The 11,858-nt window shown below is 35.8% G+C and overlaps 1 protein-coding gene across 4 annotated transcripts in view; it reads left to right on the top strand.

Moving 5' to 3' along the window:
* Positions 1-11,858, top strand: part of PARD3B (par-3 family cell polarity regulator beta) — a 1,103,389-nt gene that overhangs the window by 559,069 nt on the left and 532,462 nt on the right. For all 4 annotated transcript variants that reach the window (XM_011949894.1, XM_011949895.1, XM_011949896.1 and 1 more), the window contains exon 5: positions 7,260-7,345. In XM_011949894.1, the coding sequence (XP_011805284.1) occupies positions 7,260-7,345 (86 nt within the window). The remainder of the gene's footprint in view (positions 1-7,259; positions 7,346-11,858) is intronic.

Here is an 11,858-nt window from a genome sequence, read left to right as displayed (position 1 = left end):
CACCAGTTAGAATGGCAATCATTAAAAAGTCAGGAAACAACAGGTGCTGGAGAGGATGTGGAGAAATAGGTTTTTTTTTATTTTAAAGATGCAATTATTACAGCATAATCTCTAGAATAATGAAAAACTTGATAGTCTTTCATATAAATAATTTCTCTGAATGTTTCATAATACGGTATCTTTTCCTTACCCTCTTTGCCTGAAATCAACAACTAAGAGACATTAGAAGGTAAATACAGTTAACGTGCTTGCTTTCAAAACTAACTCTTAGGAAACGGGGGTCCCAAGAAATTTTGGTTCTTTCTTTGACCTTCAGTTTCTTCTTCGACAAGATATTAATCTTTTTGTCTTCCATATGTTCAAGTATGAAATTGGAATAGGAATGCCAAGAAATCCACTAGATTGTTGTGGCTATACATCTAGTTATATGTGAAATAGTTTGAGATCTTTGAAAGAAAGGTAAAGTGTATATAAGACATTATTATAGGTTTTTGTTGCTGTCATTATAAAAGAATCCATAACATAAGTAATAAGGTCAGCATTCTCTAAGTCAGCAAGTATTTATTGTGGTGCACAGAAAGAACACTGAACTGAGTATCAAGAATCCTAGATTCTGGCTTTGTCACTAACACAACATATAAAAAGAGACCAGTCATTTCAGCTTTCTGCTTCTGAGTTTCCTTTGCTGTAAAATGGGTGAACTGGCTTCGCTCGTCAACACTATCCTTCCTGGCTTAGTTAATATTTTTTAGGATTTTTCCTGAGTCTCAGATCTATGCTAGTTACTTTAAGGCAGTGGTTTTTGAAGTGTTGTTCCTGGACTAGCAGCATCAGAAACTTGTAGACCCTCTGGCCTCACCCTAGACCTACTGCAGCAAAATTTCAGGCATTGGGTGCAGGGCCCAGCAATCTGGGTTTTCACAAGACTCCAGGTAATTCTGATCTGTGTTAAAGTTGGAGAACCACTGTTAGAATAGACATAAAAATGAATAAAACACAGTTCTTCTTAAGCAGTTTTTAATTTAGCACTTTTATATCTCTAATTGTCATGCCAGTTTTAGCTATGTAGGTATAAAATCTAGTGGTGTGTGTGTGTGTGTGTGTGTGTGTGTGTGTGTGTGTGTGTAGTAAATTATAGGCATATTAATTGCTAGGACTGAAACATTTAGGGATGGTATCTTTGAAGTCAGCTGAGAGATTTCCAATGGCAAGGCATTGCCAAAGGCATAAAAGTATATATGAAGTTTGAAAATAGCAGTGTTTAACAGTCACATGTTAATTTCATGTGTGCTTATCAAATGCAGTTTGTTTTACTTTACCACAGATATTTTTGTTCTGAAAAGTAAAAACAAATATTCTGGAATTATGCCCAGAATTTTAATTTTAAAATTTACATTATGATTATTATGTATGAGCACCAGGCACATAACCTGATGTTCAGATCCTCTCTGTGTAATGTTTCTATTACTCTCATTCTAACATTCATATGCAATTTCAAAAGAAACTTGTAGTTGACTTTTCAGAATGCAAACCTTGTTTTGAAATGCACCTGAGTTTTTGAAACATAATTCAGTTGCAGTTAAATTTTATGGGCAGGTGGTTTTCAATGTAGCTAAAATTCACTGAGGGGGGGAAATCATGGCCATATATGATCGCCTGTAAGTCAGAGGGAGATACCTATTGATAGACAGGACCGCTATTTCAGTTCTCATCTGAGAGATGAAAAATTGAGCAATAAAACTACTTTTAATTTTGTTTTGTAGCTACAGTAGACCAGGGAAATTCAGTGAGAACTTGGGAATGCATCAAGCATTTTCTTCCAAAAAAAGTATCAAGAGTGTTAAGTTTCTTTGGACATATATAACCTAGTGGTGCTTCATAATGAATACACGTTCTTGTATGAGATCAGTGACTGGTACTAACTGTGAAATATGAAATGATAGCCTGGCGCTGATACCATGATTACCCTGGAGAGACTGTTGCCCCTCTTGGTGCCTGGCCCCTTTCATCCAGCCTGTGAACACTTGCAGTTGTTAGCACTAGTGCTAACCAAATGTAAACACCTTTACTTTCCAGCTGTTGCTAATTGGTTTGGGAATAATTATGGGAGTGTTGATTTTAAAGCTAAAAATAGTGCGGTGATGTTTAAATCCAACTCATTTTGGCTGTCAGAAATGCTCCTGTGATCCTGAAAGTGTTGCTAAAAACGTTTGCTTTAAAAAAAAATGTAGTAATTAAACTTGTCTGTTGTGAGAGCCACATATATCTGCCTGCTGCCTGCTCTGATGAAAGTGGTAAAGGGCAAACTTCTTAAAGGTCTCTGACCAGTTGACAGGACACAATCTCCTGCTGAACTTTATTTTAGAGGGTAAAGCCTTGTCATTTGAGCAAAAGAGGAGACAAAATAAATTTTGAAATAGCTCTATGCGTTCTGTATCATACAGCTGATTATATGCTTCTGTGTTAACATTAAAAATAGAAATTGTAATAATTATATTAATAAAATTAGTTATAGCGCTTCCAAACTGTTATGTTTTCTAGAGGCAAGTTTGAGGGTTTGAAATCACATAATTAATATTTCTCAAACCTAAAGCTGAAGAAATATGGTAGCTGTTTGGCATCAATTGTTTATTCCTCTGGTTCTTCATAATCAGGGTTGGTTTTGTACCTTTCCTTCTAAATTTAAAAGTCATCTTACAGATTTTTTTCAAAGTCATTTAAATAAGCAATGAGGAAAAGTATATTTTCATCTTGAGACGTGTGCAATTTCATGACTCTTCATTTTACCATATAATTTAGTGAAGGAAAAGCTTAAGTATTCTTAATTTATTGTTTGTCAATTATTTTGTAATTTTTGGAAAAAATGATTTTATGTACCCTGTTAAGAGGTAAACTGCTTTTATCGATAAGTATTGAAGCACTGCACAGCTACAGTGTTGCTGAAGTCAATTTGAAATTGGCTTTATGTCCTTATAGGATGCCCTAAACATCTGTCTGCCTGTCCCATCTTCAGAGAATATCAAAGAATTTTGTTAGTGCAGTATGTGGAAATGATCTTGGCAAGTGACAAACACTGCTCATTAGTTGAGGTGATAAACTATAGTTACTACCCCTTTTTGATGGCTATGGCAAGGGAAGTGTTTTTGATGTTATCTTAATAATAATAGGAGATATAAGTCTGTGAATGTGTATTCTTTTTCAAGTCTGTAGTTATTGACATGATTTCTCCAAATGTGTAGTCAGTTCAGAATTACCCTTGAGCAGATTATGACATTGTAATTGGCCCAATATAACTTTCAAATTGTAATTGACATTTCCGTATACTCAGAGCATTAAGTATGTTGTTGATATGAAAAGAAACTTTGCTTGCTATCTAACTGGAACTAGATGAAAAATTTATTTTTTAACCTTGCATATTATTGATTTGAGCCAGAAAATATGTTATTTTTCTACCTTGTTTAGTGATCAACAAGAAAGTTCCATTTAGAGTATGGTGCAGAGGCAACAATAATTATATACAACTTTATAGCAAATATCACAGTTTTTTTCTTTGATACCCTGAGGATACATCCCACAAAGAATTATAAAACTAAAAAGAATATTTATTTTAATTAGCTGTCACTGTTAACTGTTCATGAATTGAGAGACTTTATGATGCTTAGATGGTGATACCCTCCAAATTGATCTTTATATTCAGTGTGATCCCTAGCAAAAACCCAACTGGTTTTTTTTTTTGCAGATATTAACAAACTGATTCTAAAATTAATATGGAAATGCAAGAGACCCACCATAGTCAAAACAATCTTGAAAAATAAGAATGAATTTGGAAGAATCACGCATCCTGATTTCAAAATTTAGTACAAAACTACAATAATTGACCGTATCGTAGTGACATAAGAATAGACATATATAGATCAATGAATGAAGTACAATTGAGGATCCAGAAATATACCCTTATATTTTTGGAAAATTCATTTTCTATAAGGGTGTCAAGACAATTCAATGAATATAAAACAGTCTTTTCAATGAATGATACTAGCACAACTAGATATCTACATACAAAGAATGAATTTGAGCTCCTTCCTCACACAATGTGCATAAATTAACTCAAAATGATAATAGGCCTAAATGTAAGAGCCAACACTGTGTAAGATTGTTAGAATAAAACAAAGGTGTGAATCTTTGGGACCTTGTATTAGGCAATGTTTCTTAGATACAACACCAAAAAACACAAGCAACAAAAGAAAAGATAAATAAATTGGACTTGGTTAAAATAAAAAACTTTTGTGCTTTAAAGGACACATGAAGAAAGTGAAGACAACCCAAAGAACAGAAAAATATATTTGCAAATCATATATTGGATAAGAAATTTGTAAATGGAATATTTAAAGAACGCTTTACAGGTCAATAATAAAAAGACATACAGTTAGACATTTCTCCAAAGAAGAAACACAAATGGCCAATAATCACAGGGAAAGAAGCTCCACATCGTTAATCATTACAGAAATGCAAATCAAAACTACAATGACATATCACTTTATACCCATGAGGATGAATAAAATAAATTAAAAATAAAAATAAGTTGTGGCAAGTCTATGGAGATATTAAAACCCTCATGTATTACTGGTAAGAATCATGGCAAATTATTCAGACGTGAGCAATAGTGCAGCAGTTCCTCAAAATGTTAAACATAGAGTTACCATATGACCAACAATTCCACTCCACAGCGTACGCCTAAGAGAACTGAAAGCATATGTTCACACGAGAACTTGTACCCAAATGTTCATAGCAACGTTATTCATAATAGGCAAGAGTGGAAACAGCCCAAATGCTCACCAGCTGATGAATGCATAAACTAAATGTGGTATATCCATAAAGTGGAATATTGTTGGGCCATAAAATGGAATAAAATACTGATATATGCTACAACATGGATGAGCTTTTGAAAACATTATTATTCTACGTGAAAGAAGCCACATGTCTTATGATTCTGTCTATATGAAATGTCTAAAATAGGCAACTCCTTTAAGACAGAAATTAGATTAATGATTGACAGGGCCTGTTGGGGAAAGGGAGGATGAGGAATGGCTGCTAATGGGTTTGGGGTTTCTTTTTGGGGTGATAAATATGTTCTAACATTAGATGGTGGTGATTACAAAACTCTGAATACATTGAAAACCACTTGATTGTACTCTTTAAAATGGTGACTCTTATGTAAATTACATATCAATAAAGCTGTTGTAAGAAATAAAAATCATCTTAAAGCAATCCTTTAGATGATCATAGCTGCAGCCCCACAGACATGGGGCTGCAAACTTACCAGAGACCCAACTCTAGAACTGCCCAGCTAAGCTACTTCTGAATCTCTGATTCACAGAAACTATGAGAGATAATAAATGTTTATTTTTTTAATGTATTAAGTTGTGGAATAATTTATTATTATACAACATGAAAAAATTAATACAATGAACTCTTGGTGTTATGTGCTTGATATATAGAGAACCAGATACAAATTCATTCCTGTGTAAGAGAAGCAGATAAGAAAGTTAATGATTTTGGCAAAAATGAGGTCATCAAATATCCTGACATGCATGATAATCACAGGTTCCACTATTATGTTAAATTATCTCCCTAAGTATTTTTGTAACGTGCTCAACCCTGTCTCCTTTATCTGTAAGCATATATCAAGCCCTTCATAATAATATGAATATTTGAAAGCATTCAAAAACATTCATCTTTTAAAATTTGGTACCTTAAACCATGAAGTGTTTTTGAGCCTTGTGGAAATTCTTTCTTATCTAAGTGAAAAGGAGAAAATTAATTTTTAAAAAGTCTAGTGTAGGCCAAGTCTTTCACAAAACTACCAACTCCTGCATGAAATGCTGCCACTCAATCTAAAAGTGAGAGACTTTTTTTTTTTTAAACTCAGTTCACTACAACAAAGTCCTTCTGTTGTGGTTATGTCTTACTTTCCTTAAGATAATAACCTCCTGGGCGCGGTGGCTCACGCCTGTAATCCCAGCACTTGGGAGGCCAAGATGACCAGATCACGAGGTCAGGAGATCGAGACCATCTTGGCTGATATGGTGAAGCCCCATCTCTACTAAAAATACAGAAACAAAATTAGCCGGCCGTGCTGGTGGACGCCTGTAGTCCCAGCCACTCGGGAGGCTGAGGCAGGAGAATGGCGTGAACCCGGGAGGCGGAGCTTGCAGTGAGCTGAGATCGCACCACTGCACTCCAACCTGGGCAACAGAGTGAGACTCCATCTAAAAAAAAAAAAAAAAAAAGATAATTACCTAATATACTCACGTCCAGCCTCTTAAGCTCGTGTGTTGTCTTCCTTACTCTGTTGCAGTAATGCATTTGGATGCATAAATGCTGTTTGTTAAGTGTGGATTTTTGATAAGTCTTTCTGTATCTGGTTTGTTGCTTTGGTGAAACCAGAGTCCATATCTAACAATACTTTTTTGTGACTCCAATTGTGAAGAGAGGGGTACCCACAGGATTCCCTGTTAGAGAACAGCTCTGAGGCCTAATGTCTTCCATAAGGAAGCAGCAGCATCAGGCATGCTTTCTAGAATCCATCCTCTCCTCTGCTTCTCTGGGTAACATCCAGTACAACTTTGCCACTGTCCTGGAGTACGGGGCCTCTCTGACCCTCTAACCTTTCTGTAGTGGGAGCCTGTTTACAATTTTAGAAATTAAATGGGCAATTTGAATCTCTCTCTGAAGATTATCCTCAGAATCAAATTTCATGACAAAGTAAGAATTCTGGATTTCTTCTTCCTGCAATGTTTCTGCCTGACTTTGACAGAGGTGACTTTACCAAGCAGTGTTTTTTCCTGGATTTTGCTTTCTTTATATTTAATGTTGTGGGGGCAAGCAAGTATGTACCTTAAGGCTAATATATCACCATCTGTCACCAGAGCCTCCCCTTCGGTATTCTTTTTGTTCCTGGTTTAAAACACTCAATCCCAAAAGCCTATGGCTGAGTAGCAAGAAGCTAAATGAAGTATTCCAAAGCTCTTAACATACTGCCTTGTATACATGATGCATTTGAGCATTTCAGAAACCAAACAGGAGAGAAAAGAACATTGAAAGCACCGAAAAGATTAACACCTGCTTCCAGTTTTCAAAGAAATTAGAGCATACTGTATATATCTAGCATAAAGCCGTTTACTATCCCATATTGAGATATTTTATTCAAATTTTCAATATGCATAGCATCACCTGCTTATGACTTTGTTTCACTATAGGATTCCACGCAGAACTTGGAAGAGAGAGAAGTTATGAATGGTGTACAGACAGAACTAACATCACCAAAAACTAAGGATACATTGAGGTATTCTCTTATGCAAATAAGAATATCTGATTTATTTCAATTTGATGTGTTTTTTTAATATTTTATAATTGTTCTTTACAAGAAAGATCAGGATAAATAGAATCATGGAGAGAGAGAGATAGGAGATATATATATATATATAGGAGATATATATATAGAGAGAATATGTATATATTCTTTAGTTAAAAATGTTTATGAATATGTGTGTAATTTGGTTATCAAAACGGACTTTTCACATGAGTTTTGTCACCTTTTGTAGGTTAAAGAACTGCAGTTCAGAACAATTAAGTGACAACTACAGACTTAATTGACACCCACCACTCTTGTCTACAAAGCCACTGTTTCAAACATTCCTATTGCATGTACATTCCCTGATGCCTTGGTGTTTTATTTCATGCTACCTGACTAAGGCTAGGAAACTTCTCGTATAAAAGTGCAGCTAAAATCAGTTTTATATCAAATTCGGAAAGTAGAGTGAGTGCAATTCCCAGCACTTTAAGACCCTGGAGTGGGAAAGGATGATAACAATCTTAACGTCATTGAATGCATGAGGGAAAGCTTGGAGGTTACAGCTCTAAGACAGGACATTGATTTTAGCCGGTATGAGATGAAAAAACAGTTAAAGTGAAATTAGGAAGCCAATTCTGGCTGAATTACATGGTCCATATGCTCCTGGGGCAGGGAGAATCTCATATCCCACAGGGCTTGGCCCGTGCATAGGACTTTGGGCACACATCCACATAGAAGCTAAGTAAATTATTTGTAGTCTATCTCAAAATGTCTTGAAACTGTTTAATTTCTATAATCATTGCTCAAGCCTTTGTTATCCCTCAGCTACACTATTATAATAACCTTCTAACTTCTCTGTCAAATATCAGTTTCTCCTTATTCTAATCATTCCCACATATTACTGTTGGATAAAATTTTTTAAACCACAGAATTTATCAAACCATCCCTTAGTTCCAAACCTTTTGGATTTTGATAAGTCCTGGGTTTGAGCACTAGCTCTGCTACTTACTACCTGTGTAATCTTGGACTAATTACATTACTTCTTTAATATGTATCTTCATAGGCAAATTGATATCATCATCACATAGATTATTGTGAAGATTAAATGAGATACAGTACGGACAACTGACTTAGCACAATGCTAAATGAAAGGCTGGAAAAACATTAATTTCTATTGCCATTATCATTGTCATTTTTACACAGATTGTAGTTTATTTTAACTGTTTCTCATTCTCCCAAGCAAGACTGTGAATCCTCCAAAGGATTCCTGACACCTAATTCAGGTCTTGGAATATAATAGGGACATATTTGTTGAGTGAATGACTGAATGGATACAACACATTGCTCCATAAGTCATAAGCAAAACTGTTAACTGCTCACTCATTATTACCACAAACATCTTTAAAGAAAAATAACATTTAAAAGACATTCTCCAAATAGTTTTACAATATGCATCTCTTATGAAGCACCATTCAACTTATTTTGATCTTAAAAAGACAATGAAGCAAGAGGTTTGGTGGTTTTTTAAGAAAATTACACTTTGACTTCTTTCTAAATGGCAAGCAATATGTACAAAAGACCTTCACCTCATCCCTAATTCCTATCTCGTTTCTGACTCTGCCTTATCTCTCCACTCCTGCTTCCCCAAATAAGCCTTCTTCCAGACTTGCCTTTTATTTCATGCTTAACACTGTCAGCCTGTTTTAGCCTACCCTCTCCTGTGTCCAGGATGTCTATTCATTGGTCAAACTGTTTGCAGAGGCCATCTCAAAATATATGAGACATTTCCCCATGTTGTAATACTTTATTCCTGTAGTTATTGCTCAAGCCTCTATTATTCTATTTCTTGCAGTTAGATTATTTCAATAATTTAGTAATTCCTGCCTCAAGTACCAATCTCTCCCTTGTGGTTCCCTTTTCCAATTGGTCTCACATATCACTGCATAAATATTTCTAAACCATAGCACTTACCACACTTTTCCCTAATTCTAGAACCTGTAGTGACTTCATTTTCTGCAAATTAAGTATAAATTTGCTAACCAGAAATTTAACACACCACTCCGAGATTTGATCTCAAGCTAATGGTTTAATCTGTCTCCTATACACAGCACCTTTCTTTCTTTCTCTCTCTTTTTCTCCCTTCTTCTTCCTCCTCCTTATTCTCTGTCTCTCCCATCTTCCTCCCTCCCTACCTCTGTCTCTCCCATCTTCCTCCCTCCCTACCTCTCTCTAATATTACAACCAATTGTTACGCTCACAAACTATCCTCATTCAATACTTCTGTGCAGTTGACTTTCTCTCCTGTGCATGCCTGCTACATCCCCTCAACTACCTTTTCTGATGGAAGACCCATTTGTCCTTCTTCAGGAATAGATTCCTAATCCAAGCTTCCCTTCCTAATCCTGTACCCTCCTCCTCTGAAACACATAACAAGGTGCCTCCACTTTGAAACTGCACCTTGGTTAAGCAGTTAAGAACTCTGCTCTGGGATGCAGTAAATCCCTATTTGAGTCTTGCCTCTATAGAAATGGTATGCTGTTGGACAAATTATTAAACTCTCTAAGCATAAGTTTATTTCTAAAATGGATGTGATATAAATGTTTACATTATAGATTTAATATCAGTACATGATATAATGTCCAGAAGAAAGTTAGTACAAGTAATAGCGTGTGTTCACTGAGAGTTTACTACTGTGACCCATTGCTTTCTATTCTTTTTTATTACCTGTCTCAACCCGCCCCTTAGATTATAAACTCCTCAAGCATTGGTCTTTGTTTTTTCCTTGTGGAACTTCCCCAGTGAAACAACTCAATTAATATTTGTTGAATTCAAGTGAAGTAAGTGGATCTCATCACCAACAACAAAGTCCTTGATAGATTTTTACTCGTACGTTTGCATCCTCAAGACGTTTTGCCATCAAGTAGAGTTCAAGGTTATCCTCAGACTCTTCCTGGAGGTTTCCCTCTGTAGTCCGCCTCTCATACCATTGTGTGCCACAGATCTGAGAATCCACCCTTCCAGAAAATCAGCTAACACCCACCCAGGTGCTTGCAGTCCTTTGTCTTCTCTCTGCATGTCAGCAGTCTGATTGCAAATAAAACATGTTCTTCAATCCTGCAGTATTTAAGGCTTTTTAAAGAAAGTCTTACTGAGGAAATCAATAGAAAAAAATAGATTATTCTCTTTTAGCCTGTAAGCTTGTTTCCTTAGAAAGTTCTAACAATCATACTAATAGCAGGTAGTTATTGAACGCTTTGTAAATGCCAGATGTGGTATGTGTAACATATGTGTGTTATGATCCTTATTTTTCCTATTAAAGCCAACAACTCTAATAGGGAAATAACTAATCTTTTTTTTTTTTTTTTTTGAGATGAAGTTTTGCTCTTTCACCCAGGCTGAGGCAAAGTGGTGTTATCTCAGCTCACTGCAACCTCTGCCCCCTGGGCTCAAGTGATTCTCATACCTCAGCCTCCCAAGTAGCTGGGATTACAAGTGTGTGCCACTGCACCTGGCTAATTTTTGTATTTTTAGTAGAGATAGGGTTTCTCCATGGTGGCCAGGCTGTCTCGAACTTCTGACCTCAAGTGATCTGCCCACCTCAGCCTCCCAAAGTGCTGGGATTACAGACATGAGTCACCGCGCCTGGCCGGGAATTACCTAATCTTAATGTTCTCTGTGTGCAAATGAGGAAACTGAGGCACCGGGTCTTAATTAAAATAATTTACTCAGACTCCTGACTCAAAAGTTACCACTGGGATACACTTTCTCTGTAATTACGCATGTGAATCATGATTTTCTTCTGAAATAAAGTACCTCCCCCTCTCCATCCTCAATCTCATCTCTTCCATCCCTCAAAAAGTGACCTGCCATGGAGTTTAATAATCTTAGTGTTAAGAATGCTGTCCATTTGCCTTGTGTAAAGAAATGAGACTTACAAACATCTGCAACTTCTGTTGTATATTTTTCCTTCAGGCTTGAAGTCTTTCTTCTGGATGGAAACCAAATAAAGCCTTTTGCTTCTAGCTCTAGCAGAATTGCCATTCATAATGACAGTCTCATTTTTAGACCACTGATTCTGCAGTTTCACGCATAGTTTTGTCAATCTCAGATTGGTAGCAGCTGGTTCCAGTTTTATCAATTAGATCTTAGAGCATTTTGCTAGTTTAATACTAGTTAAACTAATGCTTTATAACTATCTGCTTATTTTAGTATGTCTTAGAAAGCTGTATAAAGATAGCTATTTTGATCTTAGTAAAATTCTCCCACTTTTCATCTATGTGTAACCAAAATATTTTTCTTTTATCCCACACAGTTTATTTTCTTTTTTTTTTATAAAAGGTTGTGAACCACTTTTTCTTTCTACTGCCAGAATACCCTTTCCACCTCACTTTCTGTATTTTCCATTTTATTTTATTTTATTTTTTATTATACTTTAAGTTCTAGGGTACATGTGCACAATGTGCAGGTTTGTTACATATGTATACATGTGGCCTGTTGGTGTGCT

This window comes from Colobus angolensis, unplaced genomic scaffold (genome assembly GCF_000951035.1).
Source record: "Colobus angolensis palliatus isolate OR3802 unplaced genomic scaffold, Cang.pa_1.0 Scaffold30, whole genome shotgun sequence".
Taxonomy (NCBI): domain Eukaryota; kingdom Metazoa; phylum Chordata; class Mammalia; order Primates; family Cercopithecidae; genus Colobus; species Colobus angolensis.
This window is presented reverse-complemented; position numbering and strand designations above follow the sequence as displayed.